The sequence below is a fragment of the Nicotiana sylvestris genome, chromosome 8 (assembly GCF_000393655.2).
Source record: "Nicotiana sylvestris chromosome 8, ASM39365v2, whole genome shotgun sequence".
In the NCBI taxonomy this organism is placed as follows: domain Eukaryota; kingdom Viridiplantae; phylum Streptophyta; class Magnoliopsida; order Solanales; family Solanaceae; genus Nicotiana; species Nicotiana sylvestris.
Window position 1 is genome coordinate 113,944,172 of NC_091064.1, and position 19,229 is coordinate 113,963,400.

General features: G+C 36.0%; 2 protein-coding genes across 2 annotated transcripts; one reads left to right on the forward strand and one right to left on the reverse strand.

Annotated features, from left to right (window-relative positions):
- Positions 1-700: 700 nt before the first annotated feature.
- On the reverse strand, positions 701-9,583 carry LOC104240126 (conserved oligomeric Golgi complex subunit 6). The gene is made up of 11 exons (XM_009794909.2): positions 9,226-9,583; positions 9,103-9,155; positions 8,706-8,853; positions 8,508-8,615; positions 6,979-7,046; positions 6,295-6,418; positions 6,058-6,204; positions 5,687-5,947; positions 5,315-5,599; positions 1,765-1,911; positions 701-1,301 (listed from the first exon to the last, which is right to left on the reverse strand). The coding sequence occupies exons 1-11, from the start codon at positions 9,433-9,435 to the stop codon at positions 777-779; spliced, it is 2,076 nt and encodes a 691-aa protein (XP_009793211.1). The 5' UTR covers positions 9,436-9,583; the 3' UTR covers positions 701-776.
- A 465-nt stretch (positions 9,584-10,048) lies between these two features.
- On the forward strand, positions 10,049-11,482 carry LOC104240127 (uncharacterized). The gene is made up of 3 exons (XM_009794910.1): positions 10,049-10,364; positions 10,467-11,110; positions 11,222-11,482. The coding sequence occupies exons 1-3, from the start codon at positions 10,049-10,051 to the stop codon at positions 11,480-11,482; spliced, it is 1,221 nt and encodes a 406-aa protein (XP_009793212.1).
- The last annotated feature ends 7,747 nt before the right edge of the window (positions 11,483-19,229 follow it).

The window sequence follows — 19,229 nt, forward strand, 5'->3', positions numbered from 1 at the left end:
GGAGTAGGTGATTCTTGATTATTATTATAGAGATTAAAAAAATATATATGAGAAAAGGAGTTAACTTGTTTCAGGAACCTCACGTTTTTTGTGTTTTCTTGGTTTTTCGGTCACAAGAAACTGAGAAAGCTTTGGACAGTATTTTGGAGTTGATCTTTCTGACGAATTTGATGTTTAAGCTTTTCCCACATAAACAGTCTGTGTCTTCTCCTTTTCTGAAAGTAAAAAGGCTAAAAATGGCAAATTAATTGATGGAGTTTAGAGTTACTTTTTCTAATCCTTCAGAAATTTCTAAAACGTATCACTTCTACTGCATTAGTATGAGTCATATCATTGTTTTTGTTTTTTTAATCTAGTACCCGTATTGGGTTCTGATTAGTTCAAATTCGCATAGCATAAAATTCACCAAAAGAAATAGCTCAAATTCACTAAAAGAAATAGCACTCCCTATCAAATTCAAAACTCAAACCCGAGGAGATTAAGCATGAAACGATCATATTCATCTCACCAAACGATAAGTACGATGTATGTCAGCCTACAATAACTCTCCTCCTTTATCTGGCTGAGAATCAATTACACTGTGAAACTCAAAGTCGAGTTTTTGCTGACACAAAGATAACAAATTTAGCAAGTAGTGTTTCCTAACAATAAAAGAAGTAATGAAGAATATGAATCAAAAATTGGAAAAAAGAGTGTCAAAAATACAAATACTAGATGTACCTTTGATACAAAAATGATGTATTACATATTACACTTTTGACTCACTCATTGCAATATCAAATTCCCAAAATTGTTCTTATCTGATCAGGTGGATGTCTAGCCAGTGATTTTGGATCTGGGTAGCCACTATCAGGGTCCATGATAGCCCTGTAAATAAGCTCGTAGGCTTCAGCAAGTGACCTAGCTACCTGAACACTAGTTTCTGATCGCAATCTTGGAACTTGCATCTGCTCAAATTCAGGAATGGCGGTTTCACTGCCCAAAATGAGCCCAAAGAAAGCCTTCAAACTCTCAGCAACAGACACCGGAGCTGTATCCTCTTCTTCTGCTAACGCTTGCCTAGCTATGGAGTTACCAGATTCATTAATTTCTAATGACTTGCGGAAGTGTGACATCTTATTCAATAAACCACATCTTCTTAGAATAGCATCGACTTCTTTTTCCACAAGAGCATTTATGTGATTGTCTATCATCACTCCGAGCTTCTTCACATAGCCACTTGCAACTTCATGTCCTAAAAGTGGTTGCTGAATGGCACATAAGCAGTTGATGAGGAAAATTTTGGCCGGAGTTTCACTGGTCTGCAAAAACAAAACAGTAGGTTAACGCTAGTGATAGTAGATAACTGCACCATCTCATATAATATCACTATATTATAACATGCACCATCTCATATAATTTCACTATATTATAACGACATATCAATCAATAGTTTACTCATGATCGCGAACATGGAATAAACACAAAATCAACATTTCGGTCAATTATCTAATACATATATCCATGGTGATCTATGCACCTAGTATAAGGTGGTCCAGCAAATCTCTCTGAAAAATAGTATTGTTTGAGTAAAATGTCCCAAATCCAACCAAACACAGCTTGGAAAGTGTCGGTAGGATTCTTCCATTTCTTGTAGTTTCTCTTCTTGCTTTCTTACCTTTTATTGGGGGAGAGGGAAGGGGCACGAAATTTCACAAGCCAAGGTTGCAACACAAAAGGCCTAATTGGACTTTGGAATTCAAGGGGAAACAAGACCATAAATACCTGTGGTAGAGATGCTGAACTGTTGCCATCCAAAAGAGCATCCATAGATGACCTGCGGTGTTGACTTGGATCAGAAGTAATTCTATTCCTTCTGGAGGAGTGTATGGCACCCTTTGACTTGTGCGCCTCTGCTGCTTGCTCACACATCTGCATGGAAGATAAGATAGTAAACATAGAGAAGCATAATAAAACCGATTTGACAATACTGCAGTAAAATCAGCAATGATGCCATTTTCAGCCTATCTCATTCTCACGTCAAGAAGCTCAAATCAAACAATCTTAAAATTCTGAAATGTCACTCAAACAGGAGAATGGAATCAACAATGCATTCTACTTTATACGATCTAAATAGTTGATGTACTCTAGTTTTCCATATAAACAAACAAATTAAATTTCCCAGACCTATTCCTTTTTACTTTAAACACAGCTAACAACCAGAGATAATCTGTACTAGTAATATGGTCTTGCAATTTCGGAACAAACCAGTACCCCCGCGTTACAAAGTTCAAGAGAAACAGATAGACTGCACAAGAAAAACAAGAATAGTCCTAATAAGAGAACATGTTCATTTTTTTTCTTTCAACATCAGACGATGTTGACATGCATTTAACATGACTTTATATTTGGTATTTACTCTAATGGAAAGGCAAGTCCATCACATGTGAATAAGTTTTCTTTGTTTCGCCAAATTTTTGTTAACAATTATTTATTTTTATTTTTAAAAAATCAATGTCATTCCCATAACAACAACAGCAGACCAGTGTATTTCCATAAATGGGGTCTGGGGAGGGTAAGATGTACGCAGCCTTACCCCTACCCTGGAAGGGCAGAGAGATTGGTTCCGGTAGACCCTCGGCTAAAGAAAAGATGGAAGAAGCACTGCTAGCAAGTAATAACAATACAGGATTTTTAGAAAACTAAATCCAAGACAGTAAAAGAGAAGATGAAAGAAGTACTGATAGCAAGTAATAAAAGTGCAAGATATATAGTGATAGCAAACAAAGGGGGTATTGATGGCAAGTAATAACAGTACAATATCCTTCCCATAAAATAAAAAGAAATCATAAACAGCCGATGTCAATTGTTAGAAGTCACGACTCACATCATAGTCATTTTAACTGGTACTTTATATCAGTGTTAGAAAAAGCGGTCGCTTCCTCGCTTAAAGCGAGAAGCGAAGCGACCCCTTCCTCGCTTCTGCCATGTGAAGCAACTCAGGTAGGAAAAAGCGACCGCTTCCCACTAAAAAGCGAGAAGCGACCAAGGGAAGCGACCTAAGCGAGCGCTTCTTTGTTTTAAACAGCTGCCAGCCTATTTAATTAAAAAAGAAGGGTTTTCAGTGTTCTTTTATCAAACACAACCAGCAGAGCATCTGAGAGTCTCTGCGACTAGGGTTCTTCAACAGAGATTCCAGCAACAGGTATGTGATGATTTTCTCTTCTTCTGATTTCTTCTCTTCTTCTTCTGACTTCTTCTCTTCTTCTTCTTCTTCTTTTTTTTCTTCTGACTTCTTCTTCTTCTCCTCTTTCACTGTTTCAACGTCCAAATAGTAGCGAATTGCTGGCGAATTCTTTTTTACCTTCAGTTCTTTCCCAGAATCCAGCAACAGAATTTTTTTTACCTTCAGTTCTTCTTTCACAGTTTCTTAGTTTTTATTGCCTTTTCTTATGTGTTGTGTAGTTGTTCTTTTAATGGAACCAAAAGAAGAACAGTTTCTTAGTTTTTACTGCCTTTTCTTATGTGTTATGTAGTTGTTCTTTTAATGGAACCAAAAGAAGATAGGAAAGACCCTGCTTGGGCTTACTCTACAAGAGTTAGCGAGACCAACAAGATGACAATTAGACGTCTTTTTTGTGACAAGATTTCAAATGGGGGAATCTATCGTCAAAAAGCGCATCTAATCGATGGTGATCCAACTGTCGCATCTCGCTTGACAATCTTGTAGAAGAATAGGATGCTCATTTTGTGCTTTAATTGATGCTACACTTTAGTTTATACATTGAAGTATTGAACATTGCTTACAGTTACATGTGTTGTCGATGCAGTATTTATTTTAATATATATTTTTTTAAATTCCGCTTCACTTCAAAAAAGCGAGCGCTTCGCTTCTCGCTTTAAGCGAAATGGGGGTTGTCGTTTTTCCTCGCTTCACGCTATTTTTAACACTGCTTTATATTTCACAGGTACCTATAAGTATCTTAGGACATTTGAACCTCATGTTGCAATAAACTAGTCCTGCACAGTTGGCGTTAGATTAATAGAATCTAGATGATTCATGCTAATTATTCAACAACAAATTGTTAGAGTTAAATTCCTGTTTCTAGATATTTATGAATCTTTTTCATGGGTTCTCTGCTCTACTGCACACAACAAAATAGGATTTCTTTTGGGTCAGACAGAACTACTTGCCAACCATGTTTTGACTAATCTACTCAGAGACTGGAAACAGGGGTAAGCACAAACTAATGCTACCGAATTCAAGCAAAGCTGATTCTCCGGTACTCTAGCAATCCCCCAAGGTCAGATAGTTGGCCTGTATAACTCTAAGGTCTTCCATTAGAAAAATGCTAAAAATTTGTTTGAACAAGACCAAGATGTATAATCAACATGTGTCTAGGTGCTTAAGGCTTAAGCATATATAATAGAATTTGATGAATAACAACCTTTGCTCATTCAAAGATAAATATGTAATTAACAATATATTATTATCTTTTCGGAAGGACCAAGCATTTCTTGAGAGAAGTTGAGACTTGCATTCAACATTGTATAATGAAAAATCCTAAACGAGTAACACTTAAAGAAAGCACATAGGAAATTCCAGATTAGGGCTAAAGTGTGAGCTTGGATAGCAGAATCCTTCCATGTCTTTCCTATTAAGTGCACCAACCGAATTAAGAGGGTCATGCAATATTTACTTATTTAACACAACGGATGCAAAGATATGTGGTGACATAAGAATTTACAAGATAAGAAATGTCACATTTGCAAGAAGGTTCAAGTAGTACACATCGACGATTAAATTAGAGAAGGTAGCTAGAGATGGTTTAGTCATGTCCAGCATCGACCTCCAGATGCACCGGTCTGTAGGTGTGAAACCACAGTGAATGAAGGTGTTAAAAGAGGACGAGGTAGACTTAAAATCACATGGAAGGAAGTTGTTTCGAAAGAACTACATATGTGGATCCATGCAGACTTAGCAAAAGATAGGGCAGAACGGAACAAGCAGATCTATATAGACGATACATATTAGTTGAGAATATGGTTCTAGATGTTAGCACTTTTGCCATAGGTCCTATGATTTCTAGGATGGTTTAGCCTTTTCAGAGATTTTATATGTTTACAAAATATAGAGCTTCTAATATTTTTTTATTTGTATTTACATAATACTGGCATGAGATGAGCTTAAGTGGAGTAACATGGTCAGTGAGGATTCATATAGCCGATCCCGACTTGTTTGGGACTGAGGCGCAGATGTTGTTGTAACACAAAAAATCAGGAACTAATACATAAGTAGCAATCATTTATTTAAAGTAACTTGATGGACACTGACCTGAATAATAGGATCTAGCAGAGCAGATATAGCTGGATCAAAGTCAGGCTTCTTTCCAGATGCAGGGAACATCATGCTATCATGTGTTTGAATAATTTCAAGCAGCACTGAAACTCCTTCCCTTAAAGCTGGTGGTGGAGAAAGATCAACAGCGACCAATGGAGGATACCTCAAAAGCTTCTCGCCCCGACTCTTTAGTATGTCAAAAAAAGTTTTTTGGGCCGCGTCCTTGAGCACCAGTAAGGTATTACATAGAGATGTTTCTTCCCCCAGCAAATCCGATATCTGCATTGGAAAAAGAGTTGAGTGCAAGGATAACTTAAAAAGGAGGGTGCAAGAAGATTGGATCGCTAGCAAAAGATTTCTACTCACTGTGTATAAATAGAACTCCAGTGTATTACTAAGCTTGTAAGAAATTATAAGATTAGGTTGAGAGTGCAAAACTTGTTCCACTCTAACTTTAAAAGGGCGGCAAACTCCTTCAAAAATCCTGTCTAGAACAAAAGTCAAATCGGTTTCTGTCTTTCCAGACTCACTATCTACGCCTTTGGGGTATTGATGACTAGTTGATCTAGTATCTGATGCATCAGGGTCAAGCAATGCAAGGACAAGCTCTCTTTCAGACGCCAATGCCTGTCATGAAGCAAAAACATGTACGAGATCAGATGCAGCAAGTCAATGCGCAGAAGACCCTTTTTTGTTTCATAACAGGAAAAACTTAAACATTATGATAAATCTATCACCTGATGCAACCATCCCAGCATGTCACCGACGTATCTTAAAGGATCGTGAGCATGCACTTCAATTGGCCTGGGAAGTCCACCAGGTCCTCCACGTGTGAGAGCACTTATAAATCTCCTAAACAACGCATTGTGCCTCATGTTTGCCACCTAATATTTCAGGATTTCATGAATATGAAATGTAGACAACATTGCAAAGTTGTTAAATAATCATTGTAGCTCTTAGTTAAGATAAGTTACCTCTTCCGCACAATATTTAAAAAGTACTGGTCTTTCCTTGAGACACCTGACTGCTGTTTTCAGAAGTTCTCCGACTTCAGGGTTATCAACATCACCAAGTCTCCTACACTCTGTCTGAACCCACCTAGCAAGAAAACCAGCAGAATGTCAACATAGTGGAAGGCTCAGATGACTGTTTATTGGTTAACACTTCTAAATTTTAAGTATCCATATAAGAAATTCTCTTTGATAAGGTAGTATCCATATAAGAAATTAGACAGATCATATGATTATGACCTACTAATAGTAGAAAGAATGACCAATTTGAAATAATTCAAGAAAACCAGACATCAATCACTGACAACACAGAGGCACACAAACAAAATAGAGCACAAATTTACAGAAAACTGAATTTGTAACCATGCATGGGTATTGTTGCAAGAGGCATAGAATAGATGGTACAAGGAGCAGATTGACAAAAGTAGATTATACAAGAAACAAATTGTTCATCAAATGATAGGTGTCTGAATACCGTGCCACACAATATACATTTTACCAGATAGCTATAGTGTTTTGACATTCCAGACATCAGCACAAAAGGTAAATCTTTTCGGTAGGCACTTAAATGAGAGGATATTGTGACTATGGAGTATGACATACGAAATGTCCGATGTTCAAGAGTCCATTGAGCCAGAGAAGAGTAACCTGCAAAGGCGTTCATATGCTCCTTCTTGATACATGGCCATCATATCCATGAGCTCCAAACCAGCGCGCTGCCAAGAGTATTTGAGTCAATTAAGCAAAAATAAATAAAGTTTGTCCTGGCCCTGTATCGAATTTTAATCTCTGGAAAAAATTTAGGCTGTGATCTTTTTTATACAAGTCAAACAACAACAACAACGACCCAGTAAAATCTCACACGGTGGGGTCTGTGGAGGGTAGTGTGTACGCAGACCTTACCCCTACCCCGATGGGGCAGAGAGGCTGTTTCTGATAGACCCTCTGCTTTTTATATAAGTCAAAGATTTTCATTAATAAACACCAACTAGGTGTTGCAAAGTACAAGATGTGCGTGTAACCCTACTTGAGTCATATAGTCTATCATTAGGAAAATATAATTGAAACTAGATGATTGAACTCTTATCAATTACCAATCACACAAGGGCTCTTGAAGGAAATATAACTCTTTTTCCAGAAGTTTCCTGGATATCCCTGGATCACTCATGTAGCCACTTGTATAGACAATTGGCAGTGATTTATTAATATGAACTTTAACTTTCAGATTTCAATGATCTATAGCTCTTGGACACAGGTCCATCCCTTTTTGTCCGCAAAATTTTCATACCTAATTTTTTTTCCAAAAAAGTGATCACATATATCTAAGTTGGACATAATTTTTATCAGATTAACACAACATTAGATAAAAATAAACTTTAAGTAATTCGAAACATTAGATGACAAAAGTTTCTACAACTGATGAACAGATATTTCAGAAGCAACTGGTTAATTTGTCTACTTTTTTTGGGGGTCGGTGAAGTTGGTTAATCTGGACTGAGATGAATTTAAATGGGGAAACATGAATATACCCGACTCTAACTTGTTTGGGACTGAGGACTAATTATTGTTGTTGCAATTGGTTAATCTGTTATAATTAGTGGGATAAGAAAATTAAAAAGAACATCAAAATATGTCCAGCATCGAGTCCCATTATTCCATGAGGAAATAAAATCCATCAATCAAGATGAGGATCTTCCATTCACCATTCCAAAAGCTGGATGAGACATGTAGTCTGGATCAGATAATGTCACAAGCTATGTTCAATTGATAGGGAAGGAGATACGCACTGCACATGTCATTCAAATTTAGAGGCTTCAATCATAAAATATAATTATCTTAACCTCCCTGAATCAAAATATCCTTTCATGCACAACCAAATGGAATAAAGAACTGCTGAACATAGTGAGTTATTCTCAAAAAGCAATGTGAAAAGAAGCTATTCCACAACGAAATGTGCATTTATTTGTTTGCTATAGAAGAAAGGTCATATGTCAAATTTCCTTTTTAAAACAAAAAACCTTGAACAGTTGCATTTGTGTCAAGGCGAGTCTTAAAGTTTGCTTTCTATGTTCCCTGCCCCACCTCCTTTTCTTTGCTGGCTAGTGATTTGAGAAGGTCAGAGATAAATTTAGGGATATATTCATACACTGTATAAAGAGACAGAGAGAGAAGTTTACTTGGTGGTGTGTCCTGAGAAGCACTTTGCAGTTGGCATGAATTTCTTGAACATGAGCAAGCGCCTTAAAAAAATTCTCATCAAGGTCTTCTTCCCTAAGAGCATTTATCTACATCAACGAAAAGCTGCAAATCAAACACAACTAAAACAAATAATCTGTTACTGAAATAGGATCGAACTCAAAAGGAATGACTAAAACCTCTTCTGGGGATAGCTGATAATCACGAAGAAAGCATGATACAATTTCTTGCCTCTGTGTAGTACTTTCAAATTCCTGTTTCAGCCGTTCTGTGGTACTAATAATATCACCTGTCGTGGCATTGCAACTGCTTAAAGCCAGTGCAATTCTGAAAATTCAGGCATTACAAGAACACATGTCAGAACAACTTTTCTTTAATTGATGTAACAGCAAGGAGACTTAATACTGAATGACAGTGTAAACAAGGTAATTTAACTAGCTGTAGCATGTTCTCCTCCTTATTTTCCAAGTAACTAGTTCCACTGATCACAGGTGACCAGATAGCATTAAAGTTAAACTCAATCCAAACATATTAATCAGAAGACCAAAAGTTGTATAATACTTAGCAATTGCTTACTTGTCACAGCATTCAACGATCGAATTGACTTCTTCTTCAACTCGATCCAACGCCTAATAAAAAAGGAAACTCAATTCAACTCTAGAAGTTCTTATTCGAATAATTAAATCCAAAAAAGGGTACCTTCTGAGCAGCAGTGGAGGAAAGAAGGAACTCTTCATTTATAGATAGAGAACGCTTCTCAATAGTGGATCGGAGGTTACGGCGAGAATGAGGTGTGTTTTCGGTGTAGAATGTGGAGAGAGTATTCAGCGATGCGAGCAGATCCGGCGTGTCTGTTCGAGTTTCCAGCACTTTCTTCAGCTTCCGTGATAGCCCCGGTGCCAATGCCATCGCCGACCACCGTCGATTTCCGCTGCCGGTGATAAGCTATAGATATATTAATTTGTATGTATATGTATAGAGACAGAAGCTCTTCAAGTGAACTGATCGGAGTTACAGATCTCTTCGTCTTCCTAACTAACGGTGGAAAAAGAGTAACAGAGTGAAAATGAACATGGGCTTAGATGGGCCATGTAACATTTTGATTTGGGCTTTTTACTTATGGGCATTTTTTCATACCTAGAATTAGAAATTTTATTACTAAAAGTATTTATGTTTACTTAATTACCCGACCTACCCATGTTTAGACTACAAAATATATACATTTTTGTAAAGTAGAATCCTTTCTACATTAGCCTTCCAATTTTAGACGCGGAAAATTGGGATCACAGAGGATTCTTCGGAGAATTTACTGACGCAATTTCCGCAATTTAATTACGTCGATTTACTCTTATCAACGTCGCGCAATCAAAGCTCAATACTTTAATTTTTTCTCATCAACGTCGCACAATCAAGTTCAATATTCTGATTTTCTCTATCTCCTCTGGTTTCAAAATCAGAAACGAAGATCGGCGAAAAAATATTGCAAACAATTGTCTTCAATAGTATTGAATTCGGCAATATAATGACAAATTTAGCTATTTTGCTTCAACTAAATGGTCATTGGGATAGTGTTGGTAGGTACAACGATTTTAATGTTGATGGAATTGTAGTCAGCGAGGATTCAAATTACAATCAATTGAATTATGCAATTGCAGAGCATCTAATGATCAATACTTCTGAGAAAATCATCAAAATCAAATACATTGTCAATGAACGTTGTCCTCCAATGGAAATTAGGAACGATATAGGAGTTCGAGTATACATGGAAACCAAAAAGGAAAACAGAAGCTTAGGAATGTATCCGCTGTGTTCGAGCATACAGGGGAATAATGTTAACAGTCAGCACAATGGATGCAACAGGTATTGTAGATTCTTTGTAGAAATATTGTTGTAAAGTTGTTTTCAGTATCTAGTTTTTATACTATCAAATTTTATTACAGAAATTGATTTTCTTTTTGCCACATGTGTGATAGGTAGCATATTACCACTAGCATACGTTGTTGTTGGTTCAGAAGATGACGCAGCATGGAATTCGCTTTTTGAGCAATTTAAAGATGCGTATGGTAAAAAACCTAATATGTGTGTTGTTTCGGATAGGAATGAGAGTATCTTGAAGGCAACATCTATTGTTTATACCAGAATGCCACATTATGCTTGCATGTGGCACATTTGGACAAATATAAGGTCAAAGTTTAAGAAGGATCATCTAAAATTAAGCGAATTGTATTTTGCCACGACACGATCATACACAATTGATGAATTTAATGAAAGAATGTCAAAGATTGAAGAGATCGACGTGCGCGTTAAAGCATACCTATACGATATTGGTTACCACAGATGGTCTTGGGTACATGCTACGGTGAACAGAACATGGACGATGACGTCAAACATTGCAGAGTCATTGAATGCGGTAACAAGAGATGCAAGAGAGCTGCCCATATTAGATCTATTAGAGTACATGAGGACTTTTCTTGAAAGTTGGAATAATGAAAAGTTATTGAAAGTAAAGGGTACATTCACATACCTTGGGGAAAAATACAACAAAGAGTTGGAGGACAATAGGACATTATCGCAGAAGATGAGAGTAAGCTATATCCAGTAACATCAGATCTAATTGTAGATAACTTGTAGTAAAATTGTTGTTATTTTGTATATATTGCTGACAATTAGTTGTGTGCTTGTAATGAATTTGTAGGTGAGGGCTTCAACAGACCACATCCATACAGTGCTAGATGGTGCGAAGCGCTTTATTGTTTGCCTTCAAAACAAGAGATGTTGTTGTGGACAGTTCCAGCTTGACGAACTTTCTTGTCCACATGCTTTGGCGGCCTTGAGGCACAGGGATGAGTCTTATGAAAACTATTGTTCTCCGTATTACACGAGGGAGAGTCTTTTGAAGACTTATGAAACACCAGTAGACCCGCTGCCTGACGAAAGCAAATGGAATGTGTCATAACATGTAGCCGAAGAAGTTGTAAAGCTACCAATTGGGAAAAGAAAGCCAGGGAGACCTCAGAAACAAAGATATAACCATTTGATGAAGTAAAAGCAAAGAAGTACAAGGTTTCATGTGAAAACTGTGGGCTAAAAGGGCATAACAAAAGATCTTGTAAGAATGCACCCAAAAGGAAATAAAAATTGATTAAGTAACTACAATTTTTTGATAGATTGTATTGAGGTGTTCTGGAGAATTATAGTTGAGTTGCAATTTTGTGGATAAATTGAATATAGACCATCTCCTATAATGAAATGTTTTCAACTCTTAATGCAATTGGTTTGTTATTTTTTTTGTTGAACTACATTTCTTGAGCCAACATCCTTAGGGTGGATTCATCACATCAACAGTAAGAGAATGGGAACGAAATTCCCAGTTTCACAAAACTCAACTATAAAATCAGCAAGTGTTGCAGCACTCTTAGACAGACTAATCAGATAAGGAACATCTGCAAATCCGCATCCTAGGGACATCAATATCTCCCCAGCCTACTGACTTAATACATAGTGAAACATTATAAATGTATTTAAGTTGTAAAGAAATTATATGTTAAAAATAATGAAACAAAGGGTACCAACACAAAAAGTACTTCATAGTGTACTAACAATTTTGAACCAAAAAAGGATCTTCACTGTGTTTTCGATTTAAAGTAGTAATTTCCTGTACAAAAATAACAAAACTAAAGGTAAAACAATTTTAGCACAAATCTGCTACAAATATGTTTCAACTGACTTGTTCTAAGTTAAAAATTTGTTTACAACTTTACTACAAGCCCACTACACCTACACATTTTAACTACAATTTTTCTAGGGAAACTAATTCTTCTTCTTCTTCCGGACTTCTGTTCTCTCATTTGTAGCTGGTGGACCTTTTCTTCTTGCTAATCTTCCAGTCACCTCACTCTCACTAATTGCACCAATCTCTTGCTTTTTCCTAGCATAATCTCAAAGTAGAGCTCCATAGCGTCTACGATGTTAATCAATATTCGAAAAGTCTTCTTTTGAAATCAATAGCTCTCTAATGCTGACATATTCAACAAATGCCGCAACTTATACACCACAGTCACTGCAAACAGAAATTAAGGGAAAAGATTTAGCGTTCAGAGGTTGAATAAAATCTGTTAAATAAATAGAAGGAAAAGCAGCTTTTTCATACAGTGGTCCCTCTTTTTGCTGGGGTATCTCACCGATCAACCACTGAATGTCAAGAGGGTCAGTAACACCTTTTTCAATGTATGCCTTTGTGTTCTTGTAGTTGATGTTTGGACGCTTGCCATAAAATCCAGTGGATGACAAGTATAGGGGGATCATTGTTGAAAATTTGTTGACAACAGATTCAATAATGATGTGATTGTGTGAAGAGACCATAAAATCATAAATATATAGAACCCTTTCGGTAATGTCAAAAATAGCCAACAACCAATGAAATTTTTCTACAATGTTTGTGGGCATAATCAAAAAATCAACTTGATCCCATGCAACATTTACAAGTAGTCTGTACCCCAATATGTATTTTGCTATGACGTCCTGGGATTTGACAACAACAAACTTCTTATCGTCAGGAGCATTAATGTATTTTTCATAAATTTGTTCAATTCTAGTCTTGAAAATACAGTCAATGGTTGTAAATCGTGTTTTGCTCACAGGACCATACTTTCCTCTCTTCCTCAAATAGTATAAAATAACATCAATGTGCTGCAAAAAAAAAACAAAGTTCATTATTTCTTAATGCTTCAAACAAATTAACTACACTTTTTAAACAAAAAAAACTACAATATTCTCCAATAATAGAATACTATAGCTAGTCATTTCATTCTGCTAGGGTATGTGTTTACCGTGTTGTTGAGAACTTGTCCTGGATGTGCTAAAGTGTAAAATTACTCTTTTTTTATCAACTTTCTCCACTCCAAGTTCATACCACGGCTTAAGATGGTTATCTTTTATAGAATAAGGCACCTTCTTCCTATATAAAAATATAGAAATTACAATAAATATGTAGATTCAACTGGAAATCAAAAAATTATATGAACTCGATAATATCAAAACTTGTATAATCTAACCTCTTTGACCCCGTATCGGCACTAGAGTATAACCAGTTATTGAATTCTTCCAACAAGTCAGGATCAACATCGTCGCCAATTACCTCAGTAAATGGATGCTTGATGAGGAAAATTGGAGGTCCTTCTGAAGTGCTCCCCCAGAACTGTAAAAAGGGAGAAAGGGGGATCTGGCATGCTTTCCAGGCTGCCTTGTTCTTGCTTGTAAAGCAGGGGTTGTGTCATCTTGGATAGACTCGCCAAACTTAACAATCTGAGAGAAGTTCTCTGGAAGCTCAAAATCATCAAGTGTTACTTCCTTTTTTTTTCAGATCTGCAGTCATCTGAATTACCTACATTAATGTACTCAGTTGGTTCACCTTCAAAATTTAAAACAAAAGAATAAGAAGAAATGTTGCATCAGTTCTTCAACAAAAATTGAAACAAATTGTCAAACCTTTTTTTCCCTATAACTGTAATGTAACATGTAATACCACTGAAATATTCACAGCAATCGTCTACTGGTGGTATAACATTTTCTTGTTGAATGGGAGATTGAATTTTTGTTGTCTCCTTCTCCTTATTTAAATGCTCTCCTGGAATGCCAATATTAGCTTCCTGTTTTGGAGAGTCCACATGCATGGTTTCCTTCTCTGTTACAATAAATGTGTGCAACTTAATTAATTTGTAGATAATTTGTAGGAAGCATTAACAAAAATGTGGATAAATTATAGTGAAAGTATAGTAAATTTGTAGAAATGTTGTCCTGCATTTGATATGAAAAACAAATATGATGATAACATGTACTAAATCATACCTGCATTTTCTTCATCAAATGTTCCTTCAAATTTCGAAGACAAATCAACACCTACAAGAACATTCTTCTCAATTTGAATGTCATTCAGGTATTCTGTATCTAAGAAAATTATTGGAAATATAATGTAGATTAGTTGTTAGTAAGTTGGGATATATGTAGATTTAATGTAGAAATAATGTAGATACCTTTTTTACTACAGCTGGCCACCACTGGTTTAGCACTACTGTCCGAAATGTGTTGATTGTTCTTTTCTTTGCAATGCTCATCATTTTTCATAGAACTCCCAGTAAACTGCAAGCATAATTTATTAGACTATATACTTTTATGAATGATAATAAATACTTAGAAATTGTAAAAATTATTGTCTAAAATGACTATATTTCGAATGAAACCTTAGCATCAATATTATCCTTCTGAGTGATTATCGCCTCTACAATAGCCTTGATTGAATCTTTGAGTAGCAGTCGAATGCCACCTAGTTCTTTAAAAACATCTTTCTTGAAAGTTCCAAGGTCTGAACTAACCTACATATTAAAATAAAAAGAGTTAAAGGAAATAATCTGCATAACATAAAAACAAAAAACCATCTAGGATTATGTATAGATGTTACCTTATCAACATCTTTTTTTAATTTCTTTCAGAATGTCTTTCTTGTCATCTTTTCCAATTGTCTTCTTATGACCGGATGGAGATGGAGAATCTGTCGGATGTTCGGACTTTTTTTCATCTTCTACAAGGATGTATTCAATTTTATCTAGCAAATTCATTCTTGAAAGCTCTTTTGGTGCTTCAGTTATGTTGGAGAACTGAGTGGAAAAAAATGTGAGAGACCTACTCATAATATGTATTAATTCTGTAGATGATTTGTTGTAAATTGTGTGCACAGAAGTGAAAAACATTTACCTTGATCCATGATTGTTTGATCATTCTATCTTCCAATGCAGATAACTATATCTTGTCCTTACTAGCTGTCTAGTTAAGTACGCGGGGGATCGAATTAGCAAATCTTGTAGCTATATCCGTGTTGACCATAGAGCAACACTCATACAACTATATTTGCATAACTAGTGCAAAACCTCGAATGAGATAAAAATGCACAGAAGGGTTAAGCTTGTGCCTAACGGACTCAAGCAAATGTGTATAAGATTGGATACCTCATGCGTAATTCGAATACTGCCTCGAGTCCACCAAGTAGAACCTAAAATCGTCTATCAAACCTAAATTCTCTTTGTCTGAAGGACATATGAAGAATTTGATGAGATAAAAAATACACAGCTTGACTGCATCCTCATCGTTCACCCAACTACGGCTGGTTACAATTTGTTTCAAGTATGACCTCTTAACTTTTTTCTTCTTCGGGAAATAGCTCCTTATTATTTTACTGTCATACGTAGTTGTGTAACCAAAGTTCGTCACTTTTGTAAAACATCTACGGCCACTAATCAGGGCAAACTCTCTCAACCCAAAATTCAACCTCTCACCCTTTATCTCTGTTGTAAAAAAGTCGAAACCAGATGCATTCAATTCATACTTCATAAGAAGGTGAATTGCTTAATTTTGGATACATATTTTTGGCAAGGAAAGAAAATACCCAAAACATGTCTTCTTGAACAACTTCAACCCTTTTTCAGAAAGTAATGCCTTGATTTGGCCAAGAATAGTAGGGTCGCATAATGTCTGGAACTTGGTGATGCCATAATCAAAATTATATGGTGCAAAAAACTTTTGATTCTGCAGCAAAAGAAACATCAAGTTAATAAACTTGTTTCAAAACTAGATAATAATATAACTACATTTATACTACAAAATATACACAAGAGACAATAATTTATAGTGACATGAAGAAAATTTGTTAACCTACAACATATCTACACAATGTAGACAAAATATCTACAAATACAAAAACATAAAAATTATGTATGTTCACGAGAAGGAGAACAAATTTTTTAGCTTTACAAAAAACAAAAAAAAAATTGAAAATACTAAAATTGTACCTTCTCCAATGACTGTTGGGGTACAGTTTTAGCTGATTTTTGAACCTTCTTCCTTTTTAAAGGTTTAACATTAGGAGAAACTCTGCTTCTTTTTATAACTTTGGTGATAACTTCTTCTTCGACAAAATCATCATCTGAAGAAAGTTCTTCTTCTTCGACAAAATCATCATCTGAAGCAATTTCTTCTTCTTCGACAAAATTATCATCGGAAGCAATTTCTTTGCCCTTCCGTTTAACATATTTAACAGACCTCGAGGCTTCACCAGCATCCCTATCATGCTTCTATTTTTTTTCTAGCTTCTGCCCTAGCTTCACGAGGGGAAAGCCTGGGCTTGGTCTCTGCTTTTGCATGTGCCGATATTGTAACTTTTTTGGGTGAATTCTATGAGGAAACACCCAAATCAAAAGTAGGCATATCACCTACTTTACATTTTTTTGGGTTAATCTTCAACAATGTTTTCTTCTTCATTGAAAATTAAGCAATTACAATTTTGGTAGAGTATTTAGGGCTGGAATATGTAAAAATAGAGAGGAATTTTGAAGAAGAGATTTTAACTGTAGAGGAATTTTTGAAAGAAGAGTGAAAAGAGACGTTAATGGTGGGAGATACTAAAGATACGCTGGGGGTTGTCATACCTCCTTTTTCACCCGCGCCCCGCAGAGGGGCGCAGAGGGAGTTTTTCCAATTAAAGTACAATCGAAACGAGATTTGTTATTTAATTCAGAGTCGCCACTTGAGAGATTTATGGTGTCCCAAGTCACCAGTTTAATCCCGAATCGAGGAAAAGAATGACTTTGTATTACAGACTGCGAACTAGAAATCTGGATAAGGAATTCTGTTAACCCGGGAGAAGGTGTTAGGCATTCCCGAGTTCCGTGGTTCTAGCACGGTCGCTCAACTGTCATATTCGGCTTATTTATCTGATTTTAATTCATATTGAACCTATGTGCAAATTTAAACTTTTTACCGCTTTTATTATTGTTATTTTCTAACGAGAATGGCAATGTCGTGAAAACACATCTCGAACCACGTCACATCAATGCACCCGTGGTTGTTGACACATCTCGACTCCGTTGAGATTTTGATTTGGGTCACATAAATGTGCACCCGAGTTTAAGGAGGTAAATTATTAAAGTACGCGCCTAAAGAGACTAACGCGCGGTTGTTTTGGTAAAAGGCCGTGAAGTTCGCTAAACGGCCGATCCCGAGTTCTAAGTAATTAATACGTACATTTGTGAGGGCCCCGCAATCTGTGCGTTTTGTTAGGCGAGACTCATCTCATTTATTTTAAAAGGACAATCCTAAAGTGACTACATTTTTATTAAGTTTGTCTCTAAAAGAAAATCTCCAAATTAATTACATGCTTAAAATAAGGACGTGACTTATTAGTTATTAGTCTAAGACAAAGGCAAATGGGAAATTGTAATCGAGCTTGTACAAAGGGAGATTATTTCGTATCTTATTCTATAAGTGAATATTACCAAAAAAAATTGAAATTATAAATAGAAATACAGAATTAACGAACAATAATATCAAAAAACGAAACTAATTACTCTTTACCAATTTTAGACCCACCTTACTAATTTCAGCTCAATTTATTTAATACAAGTGAAATTCAGGAATTCCAAAACACTTTCCTGTTTCAGCTTGCAGCTGGCCTCTAATCTCACAAATTATACTACGAAACAAAACTAAACTAATACGACTATTACATAATCATATTCCAAGATCCAAACAGTCCCGGTCCAGATTAATTTAACAGTCCAACAAGCTCATTTTTAACTACAGGAATCAGTTACCAGATGCTAACATGTATTAATAAAAAAAATCTCTTATACAATTCCGTTTCAGTCCACTTACTACATACTAACAGGGATCTACCTATCATCAACGACTGAAGAATTTAAATACACAAGTCATATTGAAACCAAAGCAGAATTTCAACTCTTCACGTATATTCAAACTTCATGTTTTCAGCTTACAAATGCCAAAGTTACAGTTGTGTACCTGATATTGCCAATACAAGAAGAGGAAGGTCAGCAAAGTAGTATGTAACACAGCAATAGCAACAATAACCAGCAACAACCAGCAAACGGAACACCCAGTGACAGATTTGAAAACCAACACGATTCCAGCACACTCAATGAAACAGTATCAACACAAACCAGTGCAGACCAGGAATAACAACTCAAGAAACCACTTGAAAACCTCAATTAAACGGAAACAAACTAATTTTGATTTTCAGTAGTAAAGAAGACCTCACTTTTCAGTATTTAGGTCTCAACCTATTGAACTCTTTTTCGTAAAAACTCAACTTGTATTTCACTCTTAAACTCTGAATTTCTGATGTCAAAAATCAGCCCCCCCTTTTTTTCCTCCCCTTCCTCTGTCCTAAAATGACTCTATTTATAACAAAACTCTTGCCTTGAAAGACTTAAACTAATCCGAAATATTCTCCCCACACTTGCATGCCTTGTTCCCCACTACTGCATGCTTTGTCTCCCACTATATTAAACAAATACATTAATTCCCACCACCATATGTCTTGTCCCCCATTATGCACTAAATAATGTATTAATTCTCACCATCATGTCTTGTCCCCCACTACGTCTTATTTTAATATTATTAGTGCCTAGTGGACGGAGCACTCAAATTAATCATTTTTAAGGCTCATTTCCCATATTACCCCTGAAACTACTGAAATTATCATTCTGCCCCCATCCCCTTTCAACCTGTACCAAAACCATATCAGTTATAACCAATTCCTCTAATCAATTAACCAAACTACAACATCTATAACCAAATCAAGCCTGACAATTGACAAATTAAACACATGAAACTAACTCCCAATTCTGTTTATC

Coding starts and splice junctions, on each gene's coding strand:
- LOC104240126 (XM_009794909.2), bottom strand. CDS start 9,435: ATGGCATTGGCACCGGGGCTATCACGGAAGCTGAAGAAAGTGCTGGAA. Junction 8,854..9,102: donor ATCGTTGAATGCTGTGACAA/GTAAGCAATTGC, acceptor CTGAATTTTCAG/AATTGCACTGGCTTTAAGCA. Junction 6,419..6,978: donor GCATATGAACGCCTTTGCAG/GTTACTCTTCTC, acceptor TTTTCTTGCTAG/GTGGGTTCAGACAGAGTGTA.
- LOC104240127 (XM_009794910.1), top strand. CDS start 10,049: ATGACAAATTTAGCTATTTTGCTTCAACTAAATGGTCATTGGGATAGT. Junction 10,365..10,466: donor ACAGGGGAATAATGTTAACA/GTCAGCACAATG, acceptor ATTTTATTACAG/AAATTGATTTTCTTTTTGCC. Junction 11,111..11,221: donor CATTATCGCAGAAGATGAGA/GTAAGCTATATC, acceptor ATGAATTTGTAG/GTGAGGGCTTCAACAGACCA.